General features: G+C 30.4%; 2 protein-coding genes across 2 annotated transcripts; both read left to right on the forward strand.

The window, feature by feature from the left end:
• The first annotated feature begins 353 nt into the window (after positions 1-353).
• LOC101203890 lies at positions 354-5,513 on the forward strand. Its single transcript, XM_031883651.1, has 5 exons — positions 354-998; positions 1,112-1,261; positions 1,379-1,546; positions 4,031-4,084; positions 4,217-5,513. Exons 1-5 carry the CDS (start codon positions 512-514, stop codon positions 5,446-5,448), a joined length of 2,091 nt encoding a protein of 696 aa, XP_031739511.1. The 5' UTR covers positions 354-511; the 3' UTR covers positions 5,449-5,513.
• A 1,861-nt stretch (positions 5,514-7,374) lies between these two features.
• Positions 7,375-16,341, forward strand: LOC101204378. Its single transcript, XM_011650260.2, has 5 exons — positions 7,375-7,955; positions 8,034-8,189; positions 13,697-13,858; positions 14,659-14,700; positions 14,840-16,341. The coding sequence occupies exons 1-5, from the start codon at positions 7,394-7,396 to the stop codon at positions 16,027-16,029; spliced, it is 2,112 nt and encodes a 703-aa protein (XP_011648562.2). The 5' UTR covers positions 7,375-7,393; the 3' UTR covers positions 16,030-16,341.
• The last annotated feature ends 3,842 nt before the right edge of the window (positions 16,342-20,183 follow it).

A 20,183-nucleotide genomic window follows, 5' to 3' on the forward strand; every position in this document is an offset into this window, starting at 1 on the left:
AATTTCTCCCACAAGTAATCCAAGAACAATTGTTGCTTGAAAAGAGGACCATATATGCACATGATAATCTCAAGGTAAGCAAATCTTAAAAGAGATCTCACTCAAATTAACAATTTAAAAAGAAAATATATAGATTGTTAAAAGAAAAAAAAAAAGTAAGAGTTTAATATAATTTGCTAAAGCAATTTTTGTATTTTAAACAAAAGTAGCTCTATTATTCTGATAATTCACTTTTTATTTGATTTAAAATTATTTGTAGAATTCCAATACAGTACAAAAGTGATCGTTTGCTTCAACAAGAAAGTGAAAAGTAAGATTGTTGGATGAAAAATTTGTGAAAGGAAAGGGAAAAAAAAAGGAGAAAATTATTGATGAATGTACTTTTGAGGTTGAGGATTACTAGTCGAAGAAGCAAAGGATATGTTTGTGAATCATTGTGAAATATATATGAACACACACACACTTTGGGGTTCAAAACTGAGATTGAAAAGAGTAGAGGAAAATTAGGATCATGGATTTTTTGGTGACAATGATAGAGCCTTACAGGGCAGTGATAAAAGAGGAATGGAAGAAAGTGAAGGAAGAATTAAAAGACGAGACGAAGATTGTGTTTCCGATGACAGCTAGCAGGGACACGGCGTTGCATTTGGCAGTGTACAGCGGAGGAGAGGAGCCATTGAGAACATTCCTGGTGGGGATTTTTGAAATGGACGAAGCGTTCTGGAGGAACAGTGCCGGAAACACGCCGTTGCACGAAGCTGCAACGGTGGGGAATCTGGCTGCGGTTAAGCTGTTAGTTGAGTACAAGAAAGAAGATCTTGTGGCGGAGAATATTTACGGAGAAACTCCTCTATTTAGAGCAGCAAGATGTGGACATCTTGAGATTGTTAATTATATATTAGAAGACTGTGAAGATTTCTTCTCTCGGTGTTCAAGGCATTGGACTAATAGGAAGGGTAATCCCATCATTCATGCTGCCATTCAAAGCCAAAAATTTGGTGAGATAGTCTTGTTTTTTTTTGGTTCTAAACATAAACATGCACTCTTGATCCTCTGGGAAGTAATTAAAAAATAGTTATGAATTAATTGAGATTTGGTTTAATTATTACAGATGTGGTTTTGAAACTGACTGAATTCGATAAGTCGCTGTTGGAAATGACGAATCTAGAAGGCAAAACGGCTCTTCATGTATTGGCCAACATGCCATCTGCTTTTCAAAGTGGATATCCCATGAAGTTCTTTGAATCAATTATCTATAATCGTAAAACCCAAAACCCCTCCTCCTAATTAACTTCTCCTTCAATTTTTTCCTTAAAACTTCACATTTTTCAAATTAAACTGATATATGATGTGATTAATTTGTTCTGTGTTATGACAGTGCTTCCTACTCAGGACATCTACAATTATAAGTATTCAAATTTTGGGTCTTCCAACAATGATCCTAATGGCTATTCTAAAAGCTCTATTATTCAAAATAAGAATGAAGATTTAGAAGCTGGAATTAGCAACTCTGAAACTCCAAACAAATTATGCCATTCAAATTGTTGTAAGTTAGTCTATTTTATAGTGTATACTTTGTGCTTTACCAATTTTCACCTTTGTTTTCTATATATATGATAAATTAACTACTCTACTTTTAAATTCTTATTATAATATAATGCCTATTTAGTCTTTCTAATTTAAAAGTTTAATTTACAGTTTAATCATAGTCAATAATAGATTGATCTATTAGATACAAAATTAAAAATTTAGAAATTTATTAGACATTTTTAAAGGTTGAAATACAATATAAACACAACTTCAAAGTCTAGATAATATTTATGATTTGAAACCTCTTAATTTTGAAGGATTTTAAATCATTATAAATTTGGGGATGAATTTGATTGTTTGTTAGAATGTTTTGATTTGAAATCATATGTTGATTTTGCAAACAATCCTATCTAAATAGCCAGACACTTAGTGGGATTTCATCCGATTGTGAGGTAAATTAATGAGTTACTAAACCTTGGTCATATTCTAAGTTCTTAAACAAAATCTAATTAAAAGCCTATTTATTTAAACTTTTTAAGTTTTTAAATTCGTTTGATAGTCATTTTATTTTTAAAAACGAACTTGGTTGATATTCAATATTAGGTTTTCTATTTTTTTTTTTCAATTTTAAGAAACATTTCTAAATTATTAAAAATCTGTTGGATAACAAATCGATTTTTTTTATTATTTGTTTTCCTCTTTTGAAAATAAAGTTTATTTTCTTTCATTTTCTTATAATGGTTTGCATTATTTTCTTATAGTGGTTAGAAACATTTCTTAACTTATTTTTTTCATTCTATTATTATCTTGTGAACTTATATATTGACTTCATTTCTCTAGTTATCTTTTTGCCATTTTCTATCATATATACTTTTGATACTATTATATATTTTTGACCTATAGTATAGGTTTATTGTGCACATATTATAAAATTAATCAATTTCATGGGTATATTGCGAAGATATATCTATGTATATTACATGAATCACATATTATTAACCAACGTTAAAGTCCATCCTATAAGAAAGATGGCAGAAGCCATGAATGAGGAAGAAGAAGATAGAGAAGGAAAAAAATAATATGGACGTTGTAATTGATAAGGAAGAAGATAGATTTTTCTTTTTTAGGGTTTTTAAAGATGAGAGAGAAAAATGGGTATTTCTAATTTTCTTTCCATATGGGTAGCATTTCGTATTTTTGATAGGCATGGGTGAAAATATCATTCGGGTTTAATTTTATTTAATATCTTAACTCATTATGCTATCTGGCAACTTTAGGCTATTAGTGTACCTCAGCATATTTAAATAGGAGTATAAGAATATGAGTTGAACTCGAATAATTCAGACCACCCAACTCATATTATAAGGGTTGAGTGGTTAAGATAAGTTAAAATATGGATTTGGTCTCGGGTTGGAGGGTTGAAAATTTCATTTCAATCCAACCCAACTCGAATTAATATAATATAAAACATATATATATGATTTAATAAAAAAATAAATTAAGTATACAAATTTTGAATTTATTGTATGAAATTTTGAATCATGTAGGTTTGAAATTTAAATGTAACAATTTTGAACTTTTATAACAATTAGAAACTAGAAACGGAAAAAAACAACTATACAACGGCACAATCGAACTCAACCAACTCTATTTTACAGGTTGGATTGGATTAGAAACTAAATTCGAGTTATTGGAGTTGTCAACCAAAATAATTCGAAAATATGAGTTGGGTTGAGAATGTCCCAACCCAACCTAATTTCATCCCTACTATTTAAATATGTTAGTATCGTAGAAAAAGCTCATAAATTAAAAAAAAAAGGTTTATAGCACATATTTATTTAATTTTGCAAGAATGGCAAATTCCAACCCACTGATATGCATTGATATACATTTGATGCATCTAATACATCTGATATACCTAATATACTTCTATATATCATTGATACAAACTCAATATATATTACTAATAATTGATACATTATTGATATCCATTTTGACACTCTGGATACACTTGATATATCTAATACATCTTATACACCTAATACACTCTTATACACCACACTGATACACACTTGATACATTATTGATAATCATTTTAACATACTTGATACACTTGATATACACGTGATATATGCACTTGGTACACATTGAATATACAGTTAATACACATTGAATATACAATTAATACATTTAGTACACATTTTGTTATACAATTTGATATAGGTAGTTAGAAAAGTGGTAGAGAAGTTTGCAAATTCCTAAAATAAAATTCACATCCACTACAATTTTTCTAATACAAATGGTATTAACTTCAATTCTTTCTCATTCAAAACAAAGTAACAATTATAAAATAATTCCTTGAATGTCAAATCACATGTTTTAAAACCATTTGTTGAGGGTGATGAACACAAATGGAAGGTGAATTAATTTGATTAAATGTAATCATTACCCTTAAAAATCACGGTGTCTAATAAAGTCTTTGTGTAATATAATGTTGCAGGGATACATTTAGTCCACTTCTTGGCTTGCTTCTTTTGGAAATTCATCTTCTTAGGTATATCTACTTAATGAATTAAATTAAATAATATTTAGTGTTTTAAACTAATTTCAAATTAAATGATAATAGTTTGAACTATATATATACATATATGGGAATGGGACACTAAGAATGTGTACTATATCTAAGGATGGCCCCAATGGAAAGAACTGTATGAGAAAAAGCAACAGCACAAATTAGCCCTGACCATCACCAACATGCTTGCTCACATAGATTTTTCATGGCGCCAAACCCAAGCCACCCCACCGGAGATTACCGAAGTCGACTCCTTCGGACTCCCCCTTCCCAAAGAAGGCGATGTAGACCTCCACATCTTAACAACTCATCCATCTTCCGACCACAACCAAGGAGAAATTGGAGATATCGAATTCTACGAACATCACGAAACCCCTCTCCTACTTGCCGCTGCCAATGGAATCATTGAGATCGTCCAACAAATTGTGGAAGTTTTCCCTCAAGCCGTGGATTACGTAACGGTTCACCAACGAAACCTGCTCCATGTGGCCATTGCTCACCGTCAAAAACAGGTGTTCAAGTGGATTCAAAATCATAGACTAATCATGACAAGGCTAGTGACACGAATCGACACCTTAGGATTCACTGCACTTCACCATGTGGGCGTCACGAAATTCTTCCGCGGTGGAACCCACGGCCCTGCTTTACAACTCCAACAAGAACTCATATGGTATGAGCGTGTGCAATCTCAAATCCCCGCCCTTTACAACATGCACCACAACAAGATGAAATGGACCCCTCGCGAGTATTTCTACAAGACGCATGAAAAAATGCTTGACCAAGCCAAAGAATGGCTCAAGAAAACCTCTGAGTCTTGTTCTGCCGTCGCCGTCCTTGTTGCTACTGTCGTATTCGCCGCTGCCTACACTGTTCCCGGTGGGCTTAATAGCAAGACTGGGTCTCCTATTCTACTCACTGAACCTATCTACGTTGTGTTCACTGTCATGGACATTCTCGCCCTCGCCACTGCCCTCTCGTCGGTGGTTCTGTTTTTGTCGATTCTAACATCGTCCTTTAAGATGGAGGATTTTCTGCACACGTTGCCAATGAAACTCTCGATTGGATTCCAACTTTTGTTCTTCTCTGTGGCGAGCACGATGATGGCATTTGCATTGACGATTGTGTTGACAGTGAAGTCAGAGGAGATGAAGTGGACGGTGAGTTTGTTGTATATGGCGACGTTTTTTCCGGTGACCATGTTTATAATAATTCAGCTCCCTCTGTATGTGGAATTAGTGAAGAATATTTGGAGATATGGCCACAAGATTTCCAAGTTTCTTCCCATGGGGTTTCTTGCTCTATGTTGTAAACTTCCTTCCAAAGTTTTGAGTAGGAAATTTGTTTGATATATATTAACAGTCAATTGTCTTTGAATCTGCAGCCATCCATTTATAAATAGAGTTCTTTTCAATTTTGTATGACAATTGAAACACTAACTATAAACGGTAAACAAATGAGTTAAAATCGAGTATAGTTCATGGTGAAGTTTCTTTTTTTTATTATTTGTATGACTTAAAACTTCCAATTTTTTTGTTTAGGGATTCAACAAATACTTTAAAATCAACAACTTTTGCAAGAGATTCAAATTCATTTTCCTATCTATCAAATAGCATAGACATCCAACTCCAAACTTAATTTGGAATTTATTTGCATGATCTAGAGTAATTAAATTAGATTTTAAGGGGTAGTAGTGTGTTTGGTGCAATTGATTATAAGATAATTTAAAGTAGGGGAATTTTCTTTTTTATTTACTTGGTTTGTAAAATCTAAAAGTATGGAGTAGTTGTTTAGATTAACTTACTAAAAAATCATATATACGTCTACTCAACATATTTTCATCATTTATATTCAATGTTTCCTTTTACATCCAAATTAGGAAATTCACCCTCTTTTTTTTTTTTTTTTTTTGTCTAAAGAAATAAAAAAAGTCTAGGAAGTCGACCAATTTTTTAAAAAATATATTTTAAATTTGTCTTTTTTTTCCATCTCTTTTTCTTGCAACTTTTCTTTCCATAGTCTTTATTCTCGTTTTCTTCTACAATTTTTTTTCTATATTTTTTTCAATCAATAAATAATCTTGTATTTTTTTATTTAAAATATTGTTTGGTTCAAGATTTTGAAAAAAATATGTAGTGCAAAAAACTTCTTGGATAGTGGTACAGGATCGTTCATTTAGATTTAGAATCTAAACGATGGTACATGAATTTTGAAAAAAAAAATCGTTTAGATTTAAAAATCTTAAAAAAAATAGTTTAAATTCGGATAGTCAAATCTAATAGATTGAGTAGTTCTTTTGAGAAAACTTCTTTCTTTTGGTGCTAATTTTTTTAATGACAACTACGAATAATTTTAGCATTTTTCCAAATCACTCCAAAGCCTAGCTACATATTGATCTAGAGAGTAACTCGACAACCTAGACTATCCAACCCATATTATATGAGTTAGATTGGGTTAGTTTAAAATGTGGGTTAGGTTGGATTGAAAATTTTGATTTTTTTTCAAATTGGATTGGATCTCAAGTTGTTGGAGAGTTGAAAATTTTGGGACAACCCAACCCAACCCGAATTAATATAATATATATTTTTATTTATTTATTCAATAAAGTTAAGCTAAACAATCTCCCCAATTTGGAGATTTTTTTTTTTTTTTTTGCTTAACTTGATGCGAAACATTTGGATAAAGGATATTCATTTTGAATACATTTTCACGTGTATAATTTAAAAATTAATTATTTTAGAAAAAAATTTAATTATTTTTTTCTTAAGTCAATCCAAACCTGTCTTAAATTTTTAACGACGTAAATTTGATTATAAGATAATTAAATTGAAATTGATTATAAAAATCTCATACCTAGTCTACTTAAGCATTGAAATTGAAAAAAATGGTTTATATTCAATCACTTTTTGTATAGCTGATTTCTTTTTTTCAAATGACAACTACAAATAATAATTTTAGCTTTTTTCCAAATCACTCTAAAATCTAGCTACCATATTAACCTATACACTGCAAAGTGAAAACTTAAAAGAGAAAAAAAAGAAGAAGAAGAGGGTTTTGAAGAAGCTAAGGAACAAATTCTTTTAAACATTTGGAAGCAAATGTTTATAGGTTATGCAATTTTCAAGTACTGATTAAAGAAATAGAATACAAACTTTATTACTTGAAGAAGTAAAGAAACAAAAAAAAATCCCCCAATTTTAGTTACAAAAATGTATACATATATAATATATGTAGGTATGTGTATATAAAGAGATAAGCGTGTAATTAGTATTGAAGAGAGAAGAAAGAGAGAAAATGGATGAAATCAAAAGAGGGATGTTCCATGCGACTGGAAAGTGTTACAGAGCAGTGATTAAAAAAGAATGGAAGAAGGTTGAGGAGGAATTTACTAAGAAAAATAACCCTGCTGCAATAAAGTTTCCGGTGACGAGCAGCAACGATTTGGCGTTGCATCTGGCAGTGTATAGCGGGAAGGAAGAGCCAACAAGGGAACTATTATCATTGCTGGTGAGAAATTTAGAAAAGAAAGAAGAAGATATTGAAGAAGATATTGAAGAAGATATTGAAGGAGATTTTTGGAAGAACAACGAGGGAAACACGCCGCTACATGAGGCTGCGACCGTAGGGAACTTGGGAGCGGTTAAGCTTCTAGTTGAATACAAGAAAAAGGATATGTTGGTGAAGAACATTTATGGAGAAACACCGCTGTACAGAGCTGCTAACCATGGAATGCTTCACATTGTTGAATATTTTTTGGATAATTGTGAAGATTTGTATACTCGTTCTCCTCTCAATTGGATAGCTGGCCATGATGATACTCCTATCATTCATGCCGCCATTCAAAGCGAAAATTTAGGTTTGTTTATCCTTTGTTTATTTTTTTCTTTTTTGGGTTTGATTATTAAAGATGAAATAAAGGCGTTATGTATTGCAGAGGTGGTTTGGAAGTTGATAGATTTTGATGAGATGTTATTGACGATGAAGAATTTACGAGGAGAGACAGCTCTACACGTATTAGCAAACATGCCCCACATTTTTAAGAGTGGATTCTCTATGTCTATGTCATTATTTGGACGATTTCTCTATCGGTGTAAGACTTCTTCCCTTTTCACCTAATCACTAATAACCATAACTAAATTGGTACCTAAATCATTATTACTTCAAATTCCAATTTTCATCTCCTAATTTATACTTTCAATTCTATTTTGATTACACATTTAGTAGCACACGTTTGGTCCCTAATCCATGTTCTCTTTTTGTTACTCTATTAAATATGTATTTATACAACTGTTGAATGCTAAATTTTAAACCAATCCTAATCATTTACTAAATTAATCCTCAAATTATAAATAATTAAAATTTTAGACTAATTAAAAATTTGACATGTCTCCCAAATTCAAATTGAAGATTTGATTGACAAAATCTAATGACGTCACCTGCTTTTATCACGATCGTTAGATCAAATTAACTATTTTGAACCAATTAAATATTATTATTTCTGCTTAAGTTAAGCCCAAAAATAGACTTAAGTTAGCTCAAATGCTACATAAGGCTTATATCTAAATGGATGAGCCCAGAAGGCCAGATCCATGAACCAACAAAACCCAAGCCTACAAAGCCTATTAGAGAACTCTACAAATAGAGAACATCATGCGCTCAAATCAAGTTCTAACAATCGGGATCATAAATTAAATCAAATCATTCAAGATTGAATTAGAGGATCAAGTTCTAGAGGTCGAACCGTATAACATCACATCAACACAAACACAAGTTCAATTCTACAAATTAAAACACGTTTCTCACTATGAGAAAAGGGGATCTCCCAACGCACAAAAACATTGGAAATTATACAAATAAAAGCGTCAGGTCCCCATCAAAGAGATCATACCCCCTTGGATATAGGCTTGACCTCGTCGGGAAGAGCTTTTCAATAAGGAGAGGCGCAATGAAATATGCGATTGATTTGACCGAGAGAAGGTTCAAAGAATATTGACGCTATTTGTTAATGAAAAAGGTAAGCTTTCATAAATTAAGCTACATAGGACTCTTCTTGTCGAGTGTGCTTCTACTAAGAAAAAAGGAAGGGTATTTCATTACTTAAAGATCATAAATCTTTCCCGCTCCGTGGGTCTATCTCCGAATGGGACTTTGGAACAACCCCACTGCTACATGGGCTCCAGGGGAAGATCAAGCTAGGGGGAGCGAGAAGGGGCTCGACTTCCAAGGATACGGGTGAAGGAGCAAAGAATATTGTGAAAGCAAGATACCCACTATGCGGAAAGAATGGATATTGTAGACCTCAACTGCGACGACTTTAAAGATCTATCTATTAGAGAATTCGACTTGCGAATTTGAGATTTTACTCTTTGGGTTTGAATAGTCCTCTGGACCCCTCCAGGAGAAAGGATCTTACAAAGCATAAATGCCCATTGGGGTCAGACAAAATGCATCAAAAAATGATCTCCCGATGCATAACATGTGACGTCCGGAGATTCGAGACATCTCCCAACTTCGTATGAACGGCATCGACAATTGTAAACTCTCGACGTTGTCCACATTGTATCAAAAGATGTCTAGGATCTCCTGACACTACATGTTGTACATCGGAAGATTCTTTTGTTTTTTAAAGAAAATATACATTCCATTTAATAATGGAAGCTATATATTCTATAAGAACACACTTTCAAGCTAGATTGATTTAAGCAACAAAAAAACAAATCTCATTTTCTCCATTTCATCGTGAAAAATAATAGTTCAAACAAGTAAAACATCTTACAATCTACTTTCAAGCATCCAAATTAGCATAGAGAGACGGGAAACTAAAGAAGCTAAAGGAAATATTCAAGAAATAACATGTATTTCACATCATACCAAAATAGACAAATTTATTTACTTTTGGTTTAGGTGAAGGGAAAGAACATTGAAAAATCTTAGAGTTTCATCACCAACATGGAGCCTAAAGAGAATTCCCTACAATCACAAGACTCATTTAACTCCTAAAGTCGGTCCTACACTCTAAGATTGAAATTCATTTGAAGATACAAGCATACTTCCACACCTCACATTCCTCAAATCAAGCGTACACATTCAACCAACAGAGAATTAGAGAATTACATTCTAGAGATCAAACCACATCACATCAAATCAACATAAACATAAGTTCAGCACCATGAAACATGTTTCTCTAAAAACCTTGTGTGAATAATGACAGATAACCTAAATTTTGTTTTTGAAAACTTTTTTGGATTATGTGATTGAAACAATATAATTTCTACAAATAACATTTTTATATTTTGAAAACTTTTTGGATTATATGAAAAGGCCCAATAAGGGAAAATCATTGTTTTGTGTTGAATGAGTGATATAAGATTATATCATATCAAGTGGTTCCGAGAGATGGTTCTGGGTTCAAGCCCATGCATTGTTGTTCTCCCCATTTAATATTGAATTCCACTTTTTGGGTTTTTATTCATAATATAAGCCTACAAGTGAGGGAAAGTGTTAGTGTTATATATATAATTAAATTTACTCTTACTCACTGGCTTAAGTTTTTGGGTTGAATTGGTGATCTAAGACATTATATCCAAATATTTAATTTTAAATTTTAAAATATAGAATTATATTAAATGAAGATTAAAATTGGTTTAATTTGTATAAAATTTAAAAATGAATGTATTAAGTAATTTATTACAAATTAGGTTAATTCCAAATTTTTTGTTTTACGCTTTGGATGAAGTTACAAGTTAGTCCATATGATTTCTGAATTTAGATTTTAATTCCTATTGTTTGATAAAACTTCATATAAAGTCTCAATGGTTTGTTAAATTCTCTTAAGGAAAATTTACATAAATGTAACAGAACACAAAAATATATACAGCCCGAGTAACAAAAAACAAAAATTTATGAAGCTGGTAAAATATTTTTATAATTTTTAGATTTACCCTTGAATATTGCAAACGATTCATCACTTCTTCTTCTTCCTTCTTCGTGATTTCTTCTCTTCCAGATTTTTTTTCATCTCCTCTTCTAGATTGTCTTTCTTCTATTCTTAATCGATTTATTATTCTGTTTAAAACTCATATATCTTCTTCATCATTTTTCGCAAGATTTTTTAAAGTTATTTCATGATTGTGTCAATATTCTTTTTCATCTTCCTCATATTTGAGAATATCAAGATCATTGTTTGAGCTTCTCTTTAATATATAAATTTTTTATTATACATATTTGCTTCACATAATTTATTTATAATTACCGTTTTTTATTTAATTTGTTCATGGTTTCTTTAGAATTTTCTTAATTTTTATATGTTATTTAATATTATATTTTTTCTCTCTATATTTGTTTGTTTTTCTTGTTCTTATTTCTCCATTTTTCTTTCTCTATATAATAATTTTTTTTTAATATTGTTTCATATTTTTTTAGTCTTTTTTTACTCATTATTTGATCTTACATTCTTCTTAATTTCTAGTAATTTAATTATTTTTTTCTATTTTATTTTTAACTTATAGACTATTGTTTGTTTTACACTTTTATATTTGTACATATCCTTATTTAAATGTTTGTGTTTATTTTATGATCCATTTAATATATTTTTTATAATAGTTGTTTAATTTTTTTAAATATTTTCAATTAATTTTTTTTAAGAAAATATCCAACAACAAAATCTAGAAAATTTGGGAGTCTAATTTTCTAGAAGTCTTGAGGTGAGAAGTTGATTCTTTGAGAGTTTGAGATCGATAGAAAATGTTAATGTGTGTTTTTATATATATTTTCTTGATTTGTTTTAATGATTCTTTACTCTTATTTTACTTATCTAATTTTGCTATTAAGTCTCATTTTTATCTCTATTTAAAAATTCATAAATCTTTCTAATTAAAATTTTGAATTTTTTAAAATCTTTCTAATTTTAATTTTTCTAAGTCTTAAAATTTTAAACTATTTTTAAATCATTTAGAAATTTTTCTTTAAAGTTATAATTTTTTTATTAAAAAACGTTCAAAATTTAATATATGATTTGGGTGTATGAGTTTCTAGAATTCTTAAGGTGAAGAATCAGATCTTTCGAAGTCTAAGATTTGATCCAAAGAAAAACTATTTTAATTAATATTAAAAAAAAAGCATCTTTACTAGAAGGCTTATTCTTATAACGAATATTGAAAAATTGTACCTAATCTATCACTTTTCTTGGAGTGAGAAAAATTTATTGAATATAGTCTAATGCTGATGGAATACTCTCCACTTATTTTATGAGGTCATTGCTTCAGATATTTGAGTAATGAGGGTAAAATAAGACATTATTTTAAAAAGAAATTAAAGAATATTTTTAATTCAAGATTTGAAATTTGACCACCGTTTTCTAAACGGGTGTTGTGGGGTTCTAACACATTTCTCATAAATAAATGACTCTCGAATGCAACTCTAGTTTTTGCAGACAATTTTTTAATGATTATATTAAACAATGTGTACTTTATTCAGTGTACAATCACATCGTAAAAAAGATTGGTGGTGATTTCTTTTTTGTTTTATTTCACAATTAAGCCATTTTGAGGACGTCGGCCGCTCCGTATCATCTTAGGCATGTGGTGACACATCTAAATTTGCAATTGTTTTAAATTATAATCTAATGTAGGAATTCAATTTGTTATCAATTGCATATTTGAAAGCATTAAATACAATTTCGCTTTTATTTAAGGTAAATTTTCTATAAATATAACAAAACACTCAAATATTTACGACTTGTGAAATAAATTCAAATAAACCCATGAAATCAGTAGAAATTTTTCATAAATTTCATATTTGCCCTTAATATTGCGAAAATTTGTCACTTCTCTTTGTTTTTCTTTACGATTTAATCATCTTTTCTGTGAGATTTCTTCCGCTCTCTTTCATATTTCTTTTCTTTAGTTTTATTCTTCTTTTTCTTTCTTTCTTTGTTCACCTTCTCTTTTTTTCTTACAACTTCTCTTCCAGAATATCAAAATCATTTAAATATCACTTTTTTATGATCTAAATGATCTAAATGATCATGTATAATCTTTATGATAAGTATATAATCTAAATGATCTAAATATCGTTTAATATTTTTTGCATCATTAAAAAGAACTACACGTTCATGTATAATTTTCTACATGATCATGTATAATTTTTCATACAATCGTGTATCATTTTCTACACGATTATGTATCATGATCGTATTTAGAAGAAGAATTACACGAAATATTTTTTCCATCATTATGAAAAACTACACGATCGTGTAACATCTTCTACATGATTGCAAATCATGATCGTTTAGAAGAAAAATTACATGGAACATTTTTCGCACTGTTAAAAAGAACAACAATATCGTGATCGTTTAAAAGAATAATTACACGCACGCATGTGACCAGTGTTCATACTACCAACACGGTCGTGTATTATTTATTTTATCAGTGTTGTACTTCTTTCATTGATGGATTATGACAGATTTTGTTATACTTAGAATTTTTTTAAAATGTTGTTAAATATGCTAATATTTTAAATTTAATTGTTATAGTTGTAATTTTTCGTTAATTAAAATACTTTACCGTTGTTTTATTAATCTTTTTTTACCACGTACAGTGCTTCCAAAGACGAACATTTACACGTATAAATTTAGTAATTTTGGAGCTTTAGACAACAATGATAAAAGTTCCACTACCCAAGACAAGAAGAATGAAGATATAGAAGCAGGATCAAACCCTGAATGTTGCAAGAGCGGCAAAAACTTTTGTGCTGCAATCGGTAATCTCATTTCCATCTTAATATTGATTTTTACTTCTTTAATTTGTTTCATCGTTTACAAATTTTCGAGCCCATAATTAATGAAATTAAATTTAGGTTAAAATCTTATTATGTTCATAAATTTTGTATCTTCTTCTACTTTACTTCCTTTAACTTTTAAAAGATTTAAAAGCAATCATGTTTCGTCTCCAATTTTCTTTTAAAAGAAAACTTACCTTAGTTCATGTCGTTAGAATTCTGTTAAGTACTCTTTAATGAAATGATGACGTGACTTCTATATTTGAATGATTAGGCTTTAAATTTATCATAAACTACTAGGTCAATCTTAATTAAATAAATCATATTTATATCATAAAGTAGCCTTACAAAAATTAAATTAGATTGTGCAGTAGTCTCATCAACCAACCCTAGCAATTTTATGAATAATAATTAAGTATGTGATAACAATTTTTAAAAACTACAACTATAAAGCAAAGTCTATCAATAATACAGTTCTATCGATCATTGATAGACCATAATATTTGTAACTATATCATTAATAAATTTTGACAAATTTTGCTATATTTGCAATAGTTTTTTGAAATGTTGCTATGCTAATATTTGAAATCTAATTGTTACATTTATAACTATATATATATATATATTTTACGCTTATTAGTGTTAAAAATAACAAATTTAACAAAATATCTATAACATGTAGCAAAATTTTTAGATTTCTATCGATAATAGACATTAATATAAAATTATAAAAGTCCATCAGTTTCTATTATTGAATTAGAATTTGTGTGTACACGTGGCAGGGCTATATTTTGCATGCTTGTTTTGGAGACTGGTCACGAAAGGTTTAACTTCTCACTTCTAAATATATCACGTTGAATCGAGATAGGCAGTGATATTTTACTATATTTATAAATATTTTGATTAATTTTAAAATATATAATTGGAGGTTAGGTGAACTTTTAGATATGTTTTTACACACAGGGTGGCCAAAACTGGAAGAGTTCTACGCCAAAAAGCAAAAACATAACTCAGCAAAAGCCTTAGTTTTAAAGCTAACAAACATAGATGATTCATGGTTTCAAGCCACAACAAACTCTGATAACACTAAAGGACTTCCAGTCTATAGAGACCAAGCTAAAAAAAGCCTTGATGTAAGGGATTATAAAAATATAATATACAAGGACCATAATGAGACGCCGTTATTACTAGCCACAGCTAGGGGAATTATTGAGGTGGTCAAAATAATAATCAAAACTGACCCACAGGCAGTGGACTATGTAACTTCCCAAAACAGAAACATTCTACATTTGGCCATCCTGCATCGACAAAAAAAGATCTTTAAATGGCTTCGTGCCCAAAAACTAGTAATGGATAGACTCTGCAAAAGGATTGACGTTATGGGTTTCACAGTATTGCACCAAGTTGGAATAGTTCAATATGTTCCAATACACCAGCACGGCCCAGCTCTACAACTTCAACGTGAGCTTGTATGGTTCGATAGTGTTCAGAAGACCATCCCTCCTCTCTACGCTACCCACCAGAACAAAGTTGGATGGGAAGCAAGGGAGTTCTTCGATGAAACACATAAGGAAATACTTGATAGTGCCAAAGAATGGCTCAAGAATACCTCTGAGTCTTGCTCTGCTGTTGCGGTTCTCGTTGCTACTGTCGTCTTTGCAGCGGCTTTTAGTGTTCCCGGTGGTCTCAATGGTAAAACTGGCTCTCCTGTGCTTCTCACTCAACCTTTGTACATGGTGTTCACGATCGTGGATATCATTGGACTCACCACCTCGCTTTGCTCGGTCGTTTTCTTTCTCTCGATTTTGACGTCTTCGTTCAAGATGGATGATTTTCAACGTGCGTTGCCATTGAAATTGTCGCTGGGATTTCAGTTGTTGTTTTTCTCTATCGTATGTACGATGATGGCATTTACTCTAGCAATTGTGTTGACGGTGAAATCAGAGGAGATGAAATGGGCTGTGAGTTTTTTGTATTTTGGGACATTCATGCCGATATTAATGTTTATAATCATTCAACTACCGTTGTGCATGGAACTGATCAAGAATATTTATATTTATCGACCTTTTCTTTTGGACCTCCTTCCATTGGGTTTGCTTCCCAATTTTTCAAAAGCATCGTCCAGATTTTTGTTGCGAAAGAAATCAACTTGATTTTCATCGGTGGACTTCGCGTTGGCTTTGGCAGGAACCATCCATGATAGATGATGAACTTAATGTAAGTTCGTACGTACTTAATTACCTACAGATTTAATAAGTCTATAAGGTTTGTACCATATGACGATGTTCCAAAACTATCAACTTTTGCCATTGTTGTTGTTGCTTTTATTTTTATTTTTCTCATGAAAATGTCAATGTACGATTAGTTCTTATTTTCATTTTTATCATGATCATGATTTCGAGTCTTGTAAAAATACTTCATTGAAAATTGATGAATGTGTTTAACTTAAGTGAGCATGCACCTTAGATCTCTGATTCATTTTTATTAAAGTAGACATAATTATGTCGTAGATATGTTTAACATGATACATCCAACATGCATCATATAATACATACTACATATAATTCATTTAGATTTAATTTAATTTAATTATATTTAATCAAATTTAATTATTTTAATCAATTAACTTATTAGTAAATGAAATATATCACGCAATACATAAAAATAAGGTTTTTTTATAAAAAAAATAGCAAAATATTCACATTGCATAAAACAATTTTGAAAACGGAAAAAGTCTATAGGCCCACAATGAGAAATACCAAAATTACTCTAGTCAACACACGACTAATCTTCTACTAAACGATCATCATACGCAATCGTATAGAAAATGATATGCGATCGTGTATGTAATAATAGTACACAATCGTGTAGATTAGTATAAACGATGGAGAAAATGACCCAAATTTAAACGATCAGTAATAAACTCTAAACGACGGCGATAAAGGAACATGATACATGCATAGTGGAATAAAGATCGAATTTTACTCTAAATGCGTCTCTTTTGTACCATATGGTACTTGAATTTTACATAAGATTAGACATCCTATGCATCTAAATCCTCTCATAAGCTCCTCAAAAACTCAAAACCAGAACCACCACTAGAGTATACCCACTATTCTTCAGACTTAGAACCAGGTTGTGAGACTCGATAAATGTAAGAAAATTGCGAGAGAGGTCAAAATTGGAAGGTGAGATACCTTAGGGTTGAGATTTGGTAGAGAGAAAATTATAATTTGGTATAATTTTTGTAAAATAAAAATTTACCAAAAATTCAAAAGCATTCAAGTATTTGAAATAAGCCATTTAAATAAGCTAATCACATGCAAAATTGTATGTAATTAGTTTCTTAAATCTCAATGCCTAATATTCCACTAACCATTAGTGGAACTTAGTGTGCAGCCACCTATCCCACTAAGTGTTAGCGGGATTCATCCAACAAAATGTTTTATTTTTCCTCTCACTTAGTCTAAGAGCAATATGGTCATTTGACCATTCAAGTTAACCTCAAACTTTAACTTTTTACCATTTTATCTGTTATGACTAATTTCGACCTTCCGAGTATGAATTCACATTCATTTTTTAAAAATTTAAATCACATTTGAATAGAAAGATGGTCAATGTTTGACTTTTCAAAGTAAAAAGTCAATATTTTGAGTTTTTACAACTTTGACCATTTTCATCAATTCCAAACTTCCAAATATGAATTTGTACTCATATTTTTAATATTCAAGTGACATTTGAATATAAAGCTCTATATCAAACTTATTCGATGACTATATCACATATATTCGTTAGTTTCTCTCTCTTTACCTAATTTGAACACTTTGAATTATTCCAACATATTGTTCTAAGTTACTTCCATATGAGCTAGCAGGGGAACCTAATAGACCTATAGGTCATAGGTTCTAACGATTCGAGATTAACTAGCTAAACCCTTTTAGATCGAGCTAATCAAAATTTGTTAAGTAACGAGTCATTCAACTATAGTCTCGTAGTTGCACTCCTATTACTATAAATATATTTATGTCCATATGATATAACTATGATCAGTAAGTTAATCATTCACAAGTTGTTTGTAACCTCGGCTATGTCAAAATACCCTTTTACCCCGTGAGACTACATCTTGCTCCTTAAGTCCCTCTAATCCACTATTGAATAATTGGTTTAAGGTCCAGCCTATAAACTGAATCCCTTTCGGGCCAATAAGAGGGTACGTAGTGCCTTTTGTTCAAGACTTGGATTTAATCCTTAAGAAAATAACCTATTTACTAACCCTAAAGTAGGTAAGACTGAATTCTGTCTTGCACCCTATGTCCCTAGTTATCCACCCGATTTTATGCCTGAAATGAGAGGCTTATTGGACCAACATTGTTGAGTTGCCCTCACCTATATATGCAAATCTAAGGATAATTCTGTTTGAACAAAAGTTCATAGTTAGCTCAAGATTAAGATTAAGTTACCTAGGTCATCATAATTGAAGAAGTCAGTTTTATACAGTCAACGATGTTATAACTTAAAATTGACTATTTCATGGTTTTGGTCTTATGTAAACTCTTTACACATAGGATGCCCTCACTTCCATGTCTCTACATGAACGATTCAAAATCACATTGTTTGTAATAACTACAAAGTAGGCCGCATCCATAATGTCTCTAAAATAAGGCGTCCAACCTTATTTATACACTTTAGACTGTTTGGACTATATACTTGAACTTGATCCACGTTTATATGTCTCTAGATAAAGTTCAAGTCTACACTAGATAGTTTCCAGAATTTTGTCTATTGGATTCAAGATTATATTAAATATAATAAAATTTAAACTACAAACTACGAGTTATAAGATATAAATTCCAGTAGGGAAAAAGGTTTAAATATAAACAATCATTTAAAGTAGTTTAAACAATCGTCAGATATATATTCTACAATCGCTTATGTAGATAAAAAAGATCGTTTGAAGAAGCCCTTCATTGTGCATAAATATAACAAAAGTGGATATAAACGATCGTTTCTATAATTCATTAATGCATGATCATTTCTGTAGATATAAATGGTCGTTTATGCACTCCATCCAATTGAACCTCTTTCTATATATAATCCAACCAAACAATTAAAGTTGATTTGGACATCTACCAAAATTCCGGCAACTGAGTAATTCTCATAGACATTATATTGCATCTGTTCATTGACCTCCATAAAAAACAACTATAAAAATACAATTAAATATTTAATAGTGATAGAATGTCACACCTCAAACCGTACTATTATGATAACACCAAAGTAGTAGGAATAAGATGCGAGTTTGATACAACCTTGAAATTTTATTATTGCAAAATTTTATTCTCAACTCTTTTTAAACTATCAACAAAACTCAAAACGCAACAGTGGTTAACCTAAATGCCAAGTATAATAAATACATATTAATACCCTCAATTTCACGAAACAAATGGTAGAAAATTGAAATTATTTATAAAGTCAGACAATATGGATATATATTAATAGGAACAAATAATGATGAGATAACAAGCACACCAAAACATATCTTATAGTGAAATACACTTCATATAATAGCCACTACTACACCCTCCATGCCTAAAATCTTGCAAACTCGTATGAAATAATATCAATTTGGTAAGATTTTAGGAAAATTTTTATAAATATAACAAAATATCAAAATATTTATAGTGTATGCAACAAAAAAAAAAAATCCATGAATTCGACTATTTTATTTTTATTTTGTTTGACAATTTTTTTACGCTAGGGTTCAATTAATCATTGAGCATTTTTTGTATTTTCGGTGGGCCGATGAACTTTTTTTGGTTTGAAATTGTTCTATTTTGTAGCTTTGTTATATTTTTAGAAGACCTAAATTTTATTTATTGATTAGACAATATTTTAAAAATATTTTCTCTTATAAATTTTATTTATAATAAATAAATAACAATATAAAAAGAGCAATTTTTAAAAATTTAACCAACTGGCAAAATATTTGCAGTTTGTTTGGTCATTTTTTTAAAAAAATTCAGTTTGCCCTTACTTATCATCGTCTTTCCTTCGGTCTAGTGCGGTTTTTTTCTTTCCATCATTATTTTTTCTTCTTCTCCAAATTTTTTTCTTTCCATCATTTTTTTTTTTTTGCCAAATGAAAACGATTAAATGATCGGTTTTTAAATCTAAACGGTTGTCAAATCTAACTACAAACTTGAAAAAAAAATGTGCCAAATCAAAAACCGTTCACATTTAGCTACCCAAATTTAAACAAAATCTAAACTATCGTTTTCAAATATATTAGAGACTTTAGGTATTTTTT

Source organism: Cucumis sativus, chromosome 1, assembly GCF_000004075.3.
Source record: "Cucumis sativus cultivar 9930 chromosome 1, Cucumber_9930_V3, whole genome shotgun sequence".
NCBI lineage: Eukaryota > Viridiplantae > Streptophyta > Magnoliopsida > Cucurbitales > Cucurbitaceae > Cucumis > Cucumis sativus.